At 38.1% G+C, this 17,460-nt stretch overlaps 1 protein-coding gene across 2 annotated transcripts in view; it reads left to right on the top strand.

The window, feature by feature from the left end:
* The first annotated feature begins 594 nt into the window (after positions 1–594).
* LOC122714239 (tyrosine-protein kinase Dnt-like) overlaps positions 595–17,460 on the top strand; it is a 28,468-nt gene continuing 11,602 nt past the window's right edge. For both annotated transcript variants that reach the window (XM_043935423.1, XM_043935424.1), the window contains exon 1: positions 595–1,123. In XM_043935423.1, the coding sequence (XP_043791358.1) occupies positions 1,024–1,123 (100 nt within the window). In that variant the 5' untranslated portion in view covers positions 595–1,023. The remainder of the gene's footprint in view (positions 1,124–17,460) is intronic.

Raw genomic sequence — 17,460 nt, forward strand, 5'->3', positions numbered from 1 at the left:
TAAAGCGAAATTATTATTAACTAATATTAATTAAATTATAATTATAAAATATAATTGTTACAAAAAATTTAATTTATTTTCGCGAGGATGAAATCATTATAAAATCATTCAATTGCAGATTACAAAAGCGTTATAACAGAAGGCAAATGTGTCGCGAAAGTGCAACAAGTAATATCCGAATAGTAAACGAAACAAAAGCGCGCGCTGCGACTGATTCACGAGTTTCGTATTGTTTTCGTATTTTCTTCTCTAAAACGTTAACATAATATCCCCCGTAGAGCGCATACCGATCTCCACACAGAATGACTGGTATTTCCAAAAATCTGATTTGATTAATCTTAATCGTAAATTTTAACGATTTGATTCACTATTGCAATTTTAATTCGACGGTCGGTTGCTGTTGCATCGAAAGGCCGAGGCCATCCGATCCGTAGAACGACTAGAACAAGCGTTTCTCGTGGGTGGACCTCGGTCATGATCGGCCAGACTCGGCCAGTTTCGGCTCAACGAGCCTGCGTCGACCCCGGTCGACCCATGGCGGTCGGAGCACACAACTGGTTGTGGCTTTCACGAGGCAAGTACACTGCGCGCTCATCCTCTTCGTGTGTGCATTCTCGCGTCATCTTCTGTTTTCCGTTTAATAATCAGTAGCCCCTTTCCAGCACGCGTTGTTTCGTAAACATACAGATATCGTGGAAAGAATCCGTCAACTTTTCTTAATCGTAATATTCGAAGTGCCGTTATACGATTAATTGAGTTTCACGCGAACTGTCAAAGAATTTAATTCGCCAGAAGAAGTCGTGCTGTATCAGCCGAGATCCGTACCTATTCTCATCCGGTCGTGTACACTATAGTAAAACGAGGTGCTGTCACGTGCTCTTGCACCCGTGAAATCGGCACCGATTTACGATACTTCGTGGACCATGAGTCGTGTTAGAAGACTTTAACGTTGTTTACAGCATAACGTAACTCGTGTTTACGGCTACTCGGTACGTACAACCGGTTAAGCACGTGGTGGACAGGATGCTCCTAAAATTGGCAGTGTTGCTGTTCGTTTTCGTGCGGCCAGGTGCAAGTTATTTCAACCTTTTTCTCAGCCAAGCAGAAGTGCGGAAACTAATGGGTAAGCAAAAGTATTCGATTCGTTTACACTTGTATTCACGCTTCTATTATGAACGCTGTGCTTTTTCGAATATATTTTGTCGATCTATATACTTTGCGAATTTGCTATTCATTATGAAAAATTCGTTTGATAAAAATATTTGAATATCCATATATATATCTTATTTATCGTTTTTATAGCGTTAATAGACATAAAAATTTTATCGTTACTGATCGAAAAATAATATTCAGAAATGCATCATTGCTTCGAACAATTTACATTACGATCTTGCATTATTTTATATCTATTTATATAATTTAAAACATTTACGTATTTTAATCGAAACAATCCGATAAATCTATTAAAATACAGACCATAGTTGAACATCTAACTACCGATCAAAACCATTAAGACAGTGATTAGTGATCAGCGTAATAATTGAGCATTGGACAGTGAAGAATCATTGGCTAGTACTATCGACATTTCACGCTGCTAATGAATAATTATCATCACGTTACACTTCTTATATAGCAAACTTATTACCTTCATTAATGATTAAAATTCTATGCAATAATACACTAATAATCATCGGACGAGTCGATATATTTAATAGAGCATTAAAATATTATGGATCAAATAGAGATAATTTATAATATGGTAAGACTGTCATAAATCCTTCTGGCATGGTTAATTTAATTTATCAGCATTGCTGTTATAAAAGCTGCGATATAAAAGCTCAAGGATATGAAAATGTTGCGCATAAAATTAATTCGTTGGATTCGCTTCGTTACGCATCTTGCTCTTTCAACGAGTAACTTTTTTCTTTAGAAATTATTAGGGAGCAAAGGTTATCCGTTAAAATCTTATTTATTCAGAATAAGTTTTTCAAACGATATAAGGATTCCACAATCACGATCATTACACACTATCGTAGTAAGTTTTTTGAACATTTGTAAGTACAAAATACGAAAAAAATCTTTTCATTCTTGCAAGCATCATTTATTCTCCAATAAATATACGATCGAACGAATACACGAATGCTCACGGATTCATGGTTCAACGACCCATTAAAATCTCACGGACGACGTGGTTGATTTCAGGCGCAAATCTTAGCGACGATACTCGATCGTTTGTTCCATTCTCACGCTCCCGATTTTCATTCTTCCCCTCCCCCGTATACCCGTTCCAAGGTTTTTCTATTTTTCTTTTTCTCCCCTTCGTTCGTAGATTGCCGTTAGATCGCTCCCGCTTCTCCTCGCTACAGAGAGGAGAATCGTCGTACCGGAAACGGGTAAAAGCCACTCGACGCCACCAACTTTCCAATATTTCCACGATAACTTGCACGGCGACGGATAATTCGCTCTCGGCTCGTTGATCCGCGAAAAGCGTCGAGCCCGGTCGCTCGCATCGCGAGAGGGACGCAAAGGGGGATACGCGTTTTCGACGACACCTGAACCCGTGCGAATTGCCGATTCCGCGCGACGAGAGAGGCTCGCTCGCGCGTGGAATTGCGCGTTTTCAGCCACCACGCGTTTTACGCCTCGTTCCACGACCACGCGTTTCACACACGCATCCGTGAAAACGTCCTCCTCTTCCTCCTCCTCTTCCTCCTTCTCGGTTAACTGGAACTGGAGTGTGCGCTCGCGCGTGCACACGTCAAAAGCTTCGCGTGAAATCGAATTGTGTTACAGCGGCGCGGCTTTCGAACGAACGGAAGGGATCGGAATCGCGCGATTCGTTGTTTAGAGGCGGCGTTATTAATTGCGCCTATAAATTCGAAGCGTATTAGCGGCGCGCTCGTTGAAATGAAAGGGGGATTGAATCGGTACGTAGAACCGAGTCGACTACCATCGTTTATAGCCCTTTATTTGTTTTAGTCGTGTTTAATTCTGGATCGGTTAAAACAAAGAGCTTGTGCCAGAGCTTGGCGTCGTATATATACGTCGTGTATAGAGATTGTAAAACTCTCCTTTATTTTCTCGACAGTACCACTGTTTCATCGCTGTTCCACGATAACCGTGGTAGATCGGGATCGGTGAGAGAGAAAAAGGGAAAAAGAAAAATATCGTAGCCAAAACGAGATTCCTGCGAAGGATAAGAGTGGCGGCCACGTATACCTACGCGCACGAGACGCAATAAAATATTATAACGAGGTCCTTGTTACAGCACATGGGGTGGCGATCCAACAACACACAGGCCCGGCCTACTAGTTTGTTTAGACACCGAATAATCGACAGTCGCTTCTTTTCGTCTTGTTTTCGTGCGAGTCGTCCGGTTCTATCGTTTCTCTCTCTTCTTTTTTCCTTCGTCCCCCCTTTTCTCATTTTAACCCGATGCGAGCACGGCGAGCGAGTCTGGCCAGATAGAGAGGCCCCCTCGATACCGATTTCGGCGGGGGCCCCTCGGCTCGCTCTCCATATGGGCTCCATGGGTTTTTCGAGTCGTGCGTTCACGCTTCCTGGAAGAAGGTTTCCAATTTCGGTATTTACTATAAGGTTTCCCGTATTCCCTTACTATATACGAGCTGGTTGACGAGCGGCAAGAAATCGATTCCATCCGATCGGGGGCCCCATGTTCCACTCTGTTGCCTCGTCCTCGTGGCACATAATGGCGAAAGGTGTGCCGATGAAGATATTGACCGGTGATTAATTATGGTTATCTTGTACCTTCCCAAAGTAGTTCTCGTTAAGCCTTGTTGGCGAGCCAAACCAAAAAGAAATACACAGGCGTGCGCTGCGTATAAAGAGATGATAATTACTCGTAAGATGAAATATTTTTATCAACGTATTTTATACGTGAAAAAAATCGTAGATATACCTGAAAAAAGGAGAAGAACTTTTTATCGCCGTTGATATTTTCTTTCTTTCCTTTTCCTTTTTTTTTTTTTTTCTTTTCGTTTAAAAGCAGGACTAAGGTAGCACACGACTCGAAAAATCTTCGAGTTATCTTCAGGTGTTACGGTCCTACGTGCTCGCTACCACTTTGGTATCGTGTAGCATCCGCCTCGGATAAGATAACTGAATTCCACCGGTGCCGCGTTACATTCCTAATACCTCCTGTTTCTCACTCATCGACGGAACAAGTAAATTATGGCCGTCGTTACACATACATATATATATATATATATATATATATATAATAAGACCCATTATACGAGATACATATAATTAATCTTCACCAAGTGGCGATAATTTATCTCGTTTGTTTGCCCCTCGATACAAAGGGCAAGCAAGTCTCTTTATCCAACTTATATCCTTCGTACATTCTTTCGAGACTAATTATTTTATTATCCTCGTCCTCGATGCCGAATAACAAACCGATATCATTCGTGGTTCGCGAGAAGAAGATCGTATCTGAACGCAACGATTAACAGAATCGAAATTCCACCGGTAACTTTCCATTCCGTCCCTCGAAATTTGCATTCGCTGGGAGGAGAGGGAAAGGTCGTTGTCGACGACGATCCGTCAGAGGGCCGTGTCAAAACACGGGATAGTTGCGCGCCCGAGGCGTGCTATGGCAGCGCGCCCGTACCCGACCTCAGCTAGTTAGGGCCTGACAGGCCCATCTCGACGTTAGCCGGGGAGTGGGGCGGCCTCAAAGCGCCCGCCTCGGCTCCGTGAAAACGTTTATGCACGCACGCAGTGGCGTAGGTAGCTCTCCTCTCCACGAAATCTTCCTCTCTCTCTCTCTCTCTCTGTCTCTCTGTCTCTCTCTCTCTCTCGTCCACTACCCTTAGAGGAATTCTCCTTCCTCGTCGAATTTATTTCGAGGAAATGTATTCTCGATCGAGTTCGAAGCTTGGATTCAATCGTGGATTAAAAAAATCGTGGATTCGAGAGAGGCGGATGCCGCACCGTTGCCCGCATCAATCCTCCACTCCTCGTTAAGATCCTCGCCTTAAAGTCCTCCTCGCTTGTGTGCGCGCTCCTTTCGTCTCGGCCAGGGATGCGTTTACACGCGAGAGTCGATTTTTCATCGCGTTTTCTCTTTGGGGGAGGGAGAAAATTCAATATTCCATCGACGAGTGCAAAGTTTGTTCGATTCTTTTCGCTTTTCGAGTGGCAGGAATGCGCACAGAGAAAGATCGTCAATGGACGCGTTTAATGCGACCCGAAAGTGTGTTCATTGAAAGAAAAAAATTTTCCTCGAAACGGCGTATTTGTGAACATTTTTGAAACGTTTTGGAGTAATATTTTGGAGCGTATAATAATATGTATAATATGATATAATTGTATTACGATGCTAGTACGTTTCCAGAGAAAGATTATATGTATCGATGTATTAATAAATCGAATTGTTCGTCGTATTATAGTCACGTATATCAGTGATATTTTATATAGAGAGTTGTAATAGCAAATAGAAAGGGTTAAAACGAATCTTCGATTCGCTTTCTTTCGTTGATAGATGCGAATTTTTTTTTTTTTTAAAAACGCGTCAAGCACATGTCGCGTCGTGTCGCGTCTTCGAAGAAAATTTTTTGGAAATTACAGGGGGCGAGAGATTTTTGGCGTTCGCGTGATTCCACGAATTCGACCAATTATTCGCGCGTCCTTTCTTTGTGAAAGAAAAGAAAGAAAAGAAAAAGAAAAAAGAAGGAATCGTTCCCTTTGTAAGGGAATCGATACATACATACACACACACACACAGAGAAGAGATGAGAAGTCACGAAACGGTAAATTATCCGCATAAAATTCCCAAAAGGGGGAATATTTTTCAGCGTCCCCCCCCCTACCGATTTTTTTTTCCACTAGTAGTTCGTTCTAGGTAGCGGCGTAAAAGGTTAAGGACGGGTACCACTTAGGGGGCCCATTTGTCAGGGGAGCGTTTTGCGTTTCCCCTCTCCTCTTCTTCAAGAGCGAAAGTTCGGTCGCCGAGTTACCTTGCAACGTTTGTACGCAAGAAGAAAGAATATTCTCTCTCTTTCTCTCTTTCTCTCTCTCAATGTTTCGCACGAAACTTTCAAAATTGGTTGGAAAAATGTTATCTTATCTGCTTATCTTATCTGTCTATCTTATCTACTTATCTGTCTCTGTTTCGCACGAAACTTTCGAAAAAAGTTATCTGACTATCTTATCTGTTTATCTTATCTGCCTATCTTATCTGTTTATCTGTCTCTATTTCGCACGAAACTTTCGAAGTTGGAAAAAAGTTATCTTATCTGTTTATCTTATCTGTTTATCTTATTTGACTATCTTATCTATTTATCTTATCTGACTATCTTATTTACTTATCTTATTTGTTTATCTTATCTGACTATCTTATCTATTTATCTTATCTGATCTACTTATCTTATCTATTTATCTTATCTGACTATCCTATCTATTTATCTGTCTCTGTTTCGAAACTTTCGAAATTGGAAAAAAGTTATCTGCTTATCTTATCTGTTTATCTTATCTGACTATCTTATCTACTTATCTGTCTTTGTTTCACACGAAACTTTCGAAATTGGTTGAAAAAATGTTATCTGCCTATCTTATCTGTTTATCTTATCTGAATATCTTATCTACTTATCTATCTTTCCATTTCGCATGAAACTTTCGAAGTTGAAAAAAGTTATCTGCCTATCTTATCTGTTTATCTTATCTGATTATCTTATCTACTTATCTTATCTGACTATCTTATCTACTTATCTTATCTGACTATCTTATCTACTTATCTTATCTGTTTATCTTATCTGATTATCTTATCTACTTATCTATCTCTATTTCGAAACTTTCGAAGTTGAAAAGAAATTATCTACCTATCTTATTTGTTTTTCTTATCTATTATATTTATCTATTATATTTATCTTATCTGCCTATCTTATCTACTTATCTATCTCTATTTCGCACGAAACTTTCGAAAAAAGTTATCTGCCTATCTTATCTGTTTATCTTATCTATTTATCTGTCTCTGTTTCGCACGAAACTTTCGAAATTGGTTGGAAAAAAATTATCTGCCTATTTTGTCTGTTTTTCTTATCTATTTATCTTATGTATTTATCTTATCAATCTTATTTATTTATCTATCTATCTATCTATTTATCTCTCTCTCTCTCTCTCTTTCTGTTTCGCAAACTTTCGAAGTTGGTTGGAAGAAAGTTTGTCTTGTTCCGTCGGTGGGGTCCAAGATTTTGCATCGAATCAAGGGAAGAAAGAGGCAAATTATTCGTGTTATTTGCGCAACCGGTGACGCGACGATGTTTCTTGCGCAAAGGAGAGATTGCAAGGGATAGGGAACAGGGGACACTCATCCACGAGAGATCGCTCGTTAAGATCGCTGTCGCTCGCGTGGAAAAACATTCGAAAGTGAAAGATTCTTCCGTCGAAAAATTGATGAACGGTCTCGTTAATAATAAACGGGCGAGAAAAAATGGAATTAATGAAAATGATGAAAATTTACATTCACCGATGCAATTTTATTATCGTGTAGATTTTTCTTCCGTATCATCTCTTGAGACACGCGTTTTTCATCATAATAGCGAATAGAAAGAAAGAAAAATTTGAATAAAATTACTTCGAAATGATAATCTCGAATAATTAATGGAATAGAATAAATAATGTAATTTATCGTGATTTTTTCCAAGTATCTTGAGACATCCGTTTTTATCATAATAATATCGTAATAATTATTATAATAACGAATAAAAAGAAAGAAAAATTTGCCATGTTGAGAAGTTAGGAATAAAATTACTTCGAAACGATAATAATAATCGCAAATAAATTCTAGTTAATATTATAATTAATAATATTATGTGAATAATTAATAAAATAGAATAAATAATGCAATTTATCGTGTAGATTTTTCTTCCAAGTATGTCGTGATACCCGTTTTTATCATAACGTTGTGAAGTAAACTTAATAATTTATCGTTCAAGACGATAATAATAATCGCAAATAAACCGTTAAGTTAATATTACGTTTATCTGAATAATTAATAGAATAGATAATAATAAGATAGAATAAAATGAATTGAACATACCGATATAATTTTCAACGAGTAAAATTTATCGTTCAAATAACAACAAATAAACGAACAATCTTAACAAACAAGTTTTACTTTACTCCAAATATTAAAATAAGATAAAACGGTGCATAAATTGAAATAAATTTAATTTAAAGGAATACACGAACGAGATTATATAAAAATACACATCAATAATAATAACAGTCACGAGTAAATTACTTAATCACGGTTATCAATTAAAATCGAGGGGATCGATTTGTTAAAACGATACAAAATTCCGTTAAAAAAAGAATCATCGCACGCTTTTCTCATTTCCCACAATCGAGCGAAGCGACGTTGCCTAATTTCGAATCGACTCGTGATCTCGAGCCACGACGTGCCACCGATTAAGCATAAATGGACGAGGACAAGTGGTACGTGAGCATACTTGTACGCTCGAGTGTACGTGTGCCACGTTTCGCTTGTGGAAGCGTCCCGTCATTCGCCTGAATTGTTGGTCAGCGTGTCTCCGGAATTATCGACGGGGCATCGATGCCCCCGTGTCTTCATAAAAATTCGAACGGCGAGAGAAAGAGAGAGAGAGAGAGAGGAGAGGAGAAGAGAGATGGTATCTCGAGGATGGCGTCTCTCGCAGCGGGGGGGATGCTCTGCCTTTTTCCCTTTCTTCTCCTTTTTTTTTTTTTTCACGTTCCTTCCATGTCCTTCCACATCTCTCCCGGTCGGGAATAAGCCCTTCATCCAGGTTCCTCGCCCAGGCTGTGGCGATAAATCTGCCAGTGGGACTCCTTCGGCTAATCATCGATCTTCTTTTCCCTTCGAAACGTCCCATCGGCGCGTGAAAGAGATAGGGTTCTCGTAGACTTCGTAGGTCAGTTCTCCTCCCTGGAATTTCCTGTCGAGGAATACGTGCACTCGTATACTCGTCGAATCGAAGGGCAGGGAAGGGGGGGAGGAGGTGAACGGTTCTGTTGTTGCTCCACGATTCTCTCTTCCCCCCCCTTCCTCACTCACGATTTAACGTTTATGACGAAAAACGTTTCGACGGATTTACCGCGTCGTTTCCCTTGTTTTACCACGTGCGAAAGTTTTCCACGAGTTTTCAACGAGTTATACACACATCCCCTCATCTCTCCGACGATATTTTTGGCTCGGTGAATCGCATACTTGCCGATTTATCTCCTTCCTCTTTTTCTTTCGAACGCGACGGAAAAAGAAAAAAAAAAAAAAAATGGAAAAAGAATCCTGTTAACGTTCAACATTTTAAACTCGTATCCTGAAGAATAAAAGAATTTCTCCAAGGAAGAGAAAATCTTTCCTTTACGTAATACGTAATACGAGAGAAGAAATCAAGCCGGATGACGAAGCTCGAAGGATTAAAAGCAAAAAGAGAAGAAGAAGAAAACGAGGAGAGGAAACGAGAGAGTGGATCGATTCGAAAGATTGGAGGGAAAATTTGACTCTCCTTTCCTCTTAAAACCTGCCGACAAATGATTTTCGACGACGAACGCGCTTTATCTAGGTGGCGACGACTCGATTCGATGCAATCGAATCGAATCGTCGCCTTCCCCTCGCCATATGTCCATCCCGCGGTTGCGACAACGTCTCAATCAGGCGGCCGCCCATCTGTCGGTCGTCGCCGCGTGGGGGGAGGGGAGGGCGCGGAGTGGGGGAGCTTTCCACGCTGCGATATAAAGCCGAGGCAAGCCGCAATCCGCGTTTCGAGGGTGCACGCCAGGAACAATATTATTTTAGCTTCGCGGAGAATCATCGGTATACGGGGCAGGTTTGCTTTGCCACGCGCTACCACGATGCCACACCCTCTCGATAAATAAACGAGGGGAGAGGGGGAAGGAGGAGAAGAGGGGGTTTGCCTACAACCGGATGGAGGAGAGTCCCATCCACTGTCCCCCGCTGTTGCCCCGTCGCGGGACAATGAACCGGATTTAACCGCGGAAAGAGCGGGAAGATACATATTTCGCGATACGGGGATGAAAAATAAATCGGCGCGCGTGTTCTTCTCGCTCGTGAAAACAATATTTCTTGTGTATAGTCGATCTTTTCAGTTCTTTTTTTTTTTTTTAAATTAAAAGGGAGGAAATTCTTTCCGAGAACTTCTTTGGAATCTTTTTCGAGTTCTATATCTTGATATCTTTTTTTTTAAAAATTAAAAGGAAAGAAAATTCTTTCTGAGAATTTATTCTGGAATAATTATTTCTTTTATATAATCGATCTTTCAAGCTCTATCGATGTTTTTTTATTTTTTTAACTAAAGAGGTAGAAATTCTTTTTGAGAATTTCTGCTGTATAATCAATCTTTCGAATTTTATCAATATCTTTTTTTTTTTAAATAAAAGAAAGAAAATTCTTTCTGAGAATTTCTTCTGTATAATCGATTTTTCGAGCTCTTTTTTTTTTTAAATTAAGAAGGAGAAAATTCTTTTTGAGAATTTCTTTTGTATAGTCGATCTTTTCTTTTTTTTTTTTAAATTAAAAGGGAGGAAATTCTTTCTGAGAATTTCTTCTTCGTATCTCTTTCGAGCTCTATCCATGTTTTTTTTTAAATTAAAAGAAAGAAATTTTTTCTGAGAATTTCCTTTATATAGTCTTTATCTTTCAAGCTTTTTTTTTTTTAAATTAAAAGGAAGAAAAATTTTTCTAAGAATTTCCTCTGTATAGTCAATCTTTCCTTCTTTTTTTTTTTTTAAATTAAAAAGTAGGAAATTCTTTCTGAAAATTTCTTCTGTATCTCTTTCAAACTCTATCGATGTCTTTCCTTTTTTAAATTAAAATTCTTTCCATGTAATAAAGAATTCGTTCAAAATTCACGCATCAATTCCATCGATCTTTCTTTCCTAAGATAGATATCGACAAACAGCCATACCAGTTTTAGCGTAAGAGGATACCCTTTGGCGTGGATAGATTCCGTTAATCCTTCCTTTTCTCTTAAAACCTGTAAAGACGCGTCTAAATTTCGAAAAGTCTGGAAAAAGTACGCTCGCTCATCCCTCTCTCTCTCCCTCCCTCTCCCTTTGCTCGGTTACGAGCCTTGGCCGAGTGAATTATAACTGGTGTCGCGTGAAGTTACGCCTTCCTGGATGTGACCTATGGCCCGCGAAGAGGAGGAAAGAGGAGGGAATCGGAAGGGGGGAACGTACAAACGACGTACGTACTCCCGGCACTTGGGCCAGGACTTATGGGTTATTCAGAGGAGAGGAGAAAGACGTGCCCACACGTTACCCGTTCGATATATGCTAAACAGTCAGCCTCCTGTATTACATAGAGGGTGGGTCTGTCTAAGCGTCTGTGTCGCGTTCGCCTCTTGCGCGAGGATATTTATCATCGAGCGACACGAGCATGCAAGGGATAGCGGGATATATCTTCGCGAAATGCTCGTGAAACGAATTCATCCTCCTCCGCCTCCTCGTTTTTTATCGAACGTTGTATTTCCATAACGCGAATCGAGATACCTCTTGAAATATTCGTCACATTTTCTTCTCACGTGGACGATTGTACGATTATGTAATCACGGATATAACTTCCAATTTTTATGGAAATTGTGTGATAATAAAAGCGAAAAACAATAGACGAATCGAATTCTGAAAAGTTTTGAAGAGGATCGAATCGAAATAAAGTTTGCATCGGGACGCCGAAGGATCTCGAATCAACGCGAGACTTCAATTATTTTCGAAAGATCGAGAGTATACCGTTGCAGGCGTGCGACACGCGGGGAACGCGATACGTGGATGGGAAGCAATGTATAGTGTATATAAACTGTACGTGCACGGGGTATATACGCACGCCCACGTCGTTTGGCCGCGCTGGCGAAAGTGAAAAATATCCCTAGTGGAACGGCAGCACGCGCTTCACACGCGTGCGCACACGTACGCTCGTCGAGATGTTGGGTTGGCTCGTGTACGTGTACGGATACGTTATTAGATCTGGCGAGGCTGCCAGTGTCGAGAGGTATCGGCGAGTACCAGCTGCCCGATCTGGTCGTTAACCCCGCCTTGCGGATCATTTTTGGATCGGTCTCACGTGTACGTGTTTCCCGTGCCGATCTCTCGTATCAATCCGCTTTCCACGCGATTACGATTATGCGATACGAACAAGTTAAATACGGGGGCTCGTCTTGACTCGTTAGGAAAAAATTCGATGATGGAAAATTGGACTTGTTGGAATTAGATGTATGCGATATATTGTCATATCGATTTCGATACGATTTTATTTATTTAATTTTTTTGTATTTAGAAGTTAGATAATCCGTGTAAATTTGCTAATGAATATTACGAGATTTAATTCATCGATATATATTTTTCGTAATTATAGAATCTACGTACGAGTGGCTATAAATTCGTGACGCTTTGGATTTTATTTTTCATCGATACACTTTTATAATTGGAACTTGGGTCCATGTACGATTATTATGAATAGTAATATTGCTTTGGAATTTAGATCTATATACGAATAATGATAAGTACACGTCGTTTTGAAACGAGATTCGTTTCAAAAGAATACTCGTATACTTTTCGTAGAATTTATATGTACGAATAATCATAAATTCGTGTTGCTCTGAATATTATTTTATTTCATCGATACACTTTTATAATTGGAACTTAGATTCGTATACGATTATTATAAATAGTAATATTGCTTTGGACCTGAGATTGGAATCTAGATCTATGTACGAATAATCATAAATTCGTGTTGCTCTGAATATTATTTTATTTCACAGATACACTTTTACAATTGGATCCATGTACGATTATTATGAATATTGCTTTGAACGTGAGATTGTAATTTAGATCTATATATGAATAATCATAAGTACATATCGCTTTGGAACGAGATTCCTTTCAAAAGAATACTCGTATACTTTTCAAAATTAAATGTATCAATAACATTATATCGCTTTGGATACGATTCGTTTCACTTATATTCTTTGCCAATTAAAATTTAGATCCGTGGACGATTATTATATAAGTCCATGTCGCTTTCGATTTAATTCATCGATATATTTTTCACAATTAGAATCTACATATATGAATAATCATAAGATTCTTGTTACTTCGAATACGATTTTATTTCATCGATATACTTTTATAATTAGAATTTAGATTCGTATACGATTTAGTTCATCGAATTCACCAAGTAATCACAAATTCGTGTTACTTTGAATACGATTTTCATCGATATACTTTTACAATTAGAATTTAAATCTATATTATTATAAATTCAATATCGCTTTGGATTTAGTTTATCGAATTCACCAAATAACCATAAATTCGTGTTACTTTAAATACGATATTTTCATCGATATCGATCTTTTCCAATTAAAACTTAAATCCACGTACTACAAATCACTTTGCACGTGAGAACGTAGATGATCCCGAATCTTTACGATCGAGCAATCGTAAATAGAGGAATTTCAAAGGAATATACTCGCGTAAACTGAAGAAAATTTATTTCGTCCATCCATGATCGGACAAAGGGATAATCTCCGAGGCAACCGGGATCGAAGAAAAATCGTAGAGGGCGCATTGTGCTCAGTCGTCACCACGCGCGTAAATCTAATATTTCCTGTTTCTCCCTTTTTACCTGCACCTCACCCTCGCCCCTCCTCACCGCTTACCACCCGCCGTCATCTCGTTTTAAAAGGAGGCCTCGCCACGGGAAGATCTCGTTATACACGTACCCGTGGGTTTTGCGCTCGAAAGGTGTTAGGTTTCTGGACCCGACGGGCCCCCGCAGCTAGTCCCCGCAATTCACCGGCCTCTCCCCTCCTTCTCTCTCTCTCTCTCTCTCTCGATCCTCCCCCTTTGCACAATACGACTCGTGGAGCTTCGCTCGTCAACTCGCCTCTATACTCGTATTTTGACAGCGGGGGACACGGTACCCTGCGAAATTTTGCCGGCTGTTTCGCGCCTCGCGAAACGAACACCCCTCTATCTCGCTCCCTTTTGTGCTCCTTCTCTCTCTTTCTCTCTTTGCCTGTCTCCTTCTTTCCCTTCGCTTTTGTCTCTCGATCGACCACTACTTCTTTTCGACTCGTTTTAGAATTCGATTCTTTTTTTTTATTAACTATATATATATTTATAATCTCGTTCGTTTCAGATTTTAAAATTTAAAAATTTTGGCTAGTTTTAGAGTTAACGTCGTAATGTCTTTTATTTTAATAATGTCAGGATTTACAGTAATTTTAAAACATTATTTTTTAATTAAAAATTTCTATGATTTAAGAAAATTATATTTAATATTAACAATTTTTTTAGGAATTTATTTTACTATTCTTCAATCAATTGAATATTTAAATTCATATTTTTGTTTTAATGATAGAGTTTATGAATCAATTTTTTTTTATAGCAACTGGATTTCATGGATTACATGTTTTAATTGAATCAATTTTTTTATTTGTATCTTTATATCGAATAATAAAAATTCAATTTTCAAATATACATAATATTAATTTTGAATTAGCAATTTGATATTGACTGATATTGATTGTTTTAGAGTTAACGTCGTAATGTAATATTATTCGTAATATTATTATCGATATATATTTATAATCTCGTTCGTTCCAGATCTTGGTTAAAATTTTGGCTAGTTTTAGAGTTAACGTCGTAATGTAATATTATTCGTAATATTATTGACTGTTAAGATAATTTGTAAAACCTCCCCAGAGAACAATAAGCGTATCAAAGGGCAGAAGAGATAAAGAAGAAAAAAATAAAGTGCCGTTTGGACCACGATGCTTTGTTTCGCCTTCTCTCTTTTTCTCTCTCAGAGATATATATATATATATATATATATATATACATACCGTCGATCGATATCGAAGTTTGCTCGCGCAGCAAAGTTTCGTTTGGAGAGGAGCGAGCTCAGTTTCCTACGTTTTCTTATCTTCGACCCGGGATCCGGGTGTTTTCCGGGGGTGTCAGCAGAGGCTGGCATAAGGTGGGTGTAGGACGTGTAAGTTGGAGAGTTCTCCTCCGCCAGGCGCGCCGGTGTAGTTGGAGATGGTGCATGCACCGAGAGGGAAAAGGTTGTTCCAAGTGGCGTGGAACCCTTTCGTGACAATTGTGTCTGGCACTCGTTGTCGAGGGTCGACGCCTTCGTTCAAAGGGAGGAGGGCTTCTCTCTCTCTCTCTCTCTCTCTCTCTCTCTCTCTCTCTCTCTCTCTCTCTCTCTCTCTTCACCCCTTTTCCTTCTTTCCCTTACCGCCGTCTCCTTCGTCTTTCTCCTTCTTGCTCGCTCCTCCCCCTACTCTCCGGAACACACAGACATCAAAGGATGTCTTTGGTACGCGCGCCATCCTCTCTCCTTCTCCTGCGTGCAAACTCCCCGCATAAATGCGTAAAAAGAAGAGACTAGATAAGGGTCTCGAGACTACCTAAGCCGGTAACGAGGTCACCGGCTACTACCTCGTCTCTCCCTTAGTTAAACCAGACTTTCGTCGTTATCTTACCCCCGCTTCTTAAAGCCCTTCGAAAATAGGATATATACTTTTCGATGGATCGCGGTAAGAGAATAAAGATTTCGTTTTTTGTTGTTCGTTTTTTTTCAGTTTTAACTCCTTCGAAAATAAAATATATACTTTTCGATGGATCGCAATATGAGAGAAAATAAAGATAAAATTAGAGATAAGAATTTTTTTATTGCTTCTTAATTAATTCTTTCGAAAATAAAATATATACTTTTCGATTGATCGCGATAGGAAAGAACATAAAGATCTAGTGTCTTTCTTTTTGTCGTTTGTTTCTTAGTTTTAACTCCTTCGAAAATAGGATATACTTTTCGATCATAATAAGAGAGAAAATAAAGATTTCGTGTTTTTTTTTTTATTCGCTTTTCAGTTTTAACTTCGAAAATAGGATATATTTTTCGATGGATCGCAATATGAGAGAAAATAAAGATCTTTTTTTTTATCGATCGAGAAAATTAGAGATAAGAATTTTCTTATGCTCTCTTCTTACTTAACTCTTTCGAAAATAAAATATATATTTTTCGATAGATCGCGATAAGTGAGAAAATAAAAATTTCGTGTTTTTTTTTTTTATTCGTTTTTTAGTTTTAACTTCTTCAAAAATAGGATATATTTTTCGATGGATCGCAATAGGAGAGAAAAGATCTCTTTTTTTATCGATCGAGAAAATTAGAGATAAGAATTTTCTTAGTTAATTCTTTCGAAAATAAAATATATATTTTTAGATGAATCGCGATAAGTGAGAAAATAAAGATTTTTTTTTGTTATTCGCTTCTTAGTTAACTCTTTCGAAAATAAAATAGATATATACTTTTCGATGGATCGCGGTAAGAAAGAAAATAAAAATCTTGTGTCCTTTTTTTTATCGTTTGTTTCTTAGTTAACTCCTTCGAAAATATTCGTGTCTTTTTTTTTATACGCTTCTCAATTTTAACTTCTTCGAAAATAGGATATACTTTTCGATGGATTGCAATAGAACAGAAAATAAAGATCTCTTTTTTTATCGATCGATAAAATTAGAAATAAGAATTTTCTTATGCTCGCTTCTTAGTTAACTCTTTATAAATATATTTAAAAATAATATAAATTTAAATTAAATTTAAAAATAATATTAAAAAATATATATTTAAAAATAAAATATATACTTTTCGATGGATTGCAATAGAACAGAAAATAAAGATCTTCTTTTTTATCGATCGATAAAATTAGAGATAAGAATTTTCTTATGCTCACTTCTTTATAAATATATTTAAAAATAATATAAATTTAAATTAAATTTAAAAATAATATTAAAAAATATATATATTTAAAAATAAAATATATACTTTTCGATGGATTTCGCGATAATAGAGAAAATAAAAATTTCGTTTTCTTTTTTGTTGTTAGCTTCTTAGTTTTAACTCTTTCGAAAATAAGATATATATTTTCGATGGATCACGATAGGAAAGAAAATAAAGATCTAGTGTCTTTCTTTTTGTCGTTTGCTTCTTAGTTAATTCCTTCGAAAATAGGATACACTTTTCGATGGATCGTAAAAATCTCTCTTTTTTATCGATCGAGAAAATTAGAAATAAAAATTTTCTTACTTACTCGCTTCGTAACTCCTTCGAAAATAAAGTATATACTTTTCGATGGATCGCAATAGGAAAGAATACAAAGATCTGTTCCCGACGCTCCAACAGGGTCCCCGAACAAAAGAGGGGTCTCCACCCCTCAGTGACTCTCTATATATAATTCTCAGTCTCGAAAGATCATCGATACTTGGAGTGGGGAGGGAAGATCCATCCATATAAAAGTGTCCAAAGAGAAGCAGGGGGGGAATGGGCCGAGGATCTCGATATTTAACGGCGATAAACCGTGGCGTGGTCTCCAGAGTCCAAAGGTGGAATAATTATTTTCCAAGAGGATCCTTTCTTTTTTTTTTTTTTTTTTT

This window comes from Apis laboriosa, unplaced genomic scaffold (assembly GCF_014066325.1).
Source record: "Apis laboriosa isolate Shangri-la unplaced genomic scaffold, ASM1406632v1 scaffold28_cov147, whole genome shotgun sequence".
Taxonomy (NCBI): domain Eukaryota; kingdom Metazoa; phylum Arthropoda; class Insecta; order Hymenoptera; family Apidae; genus Apis; species Apis laboriosa.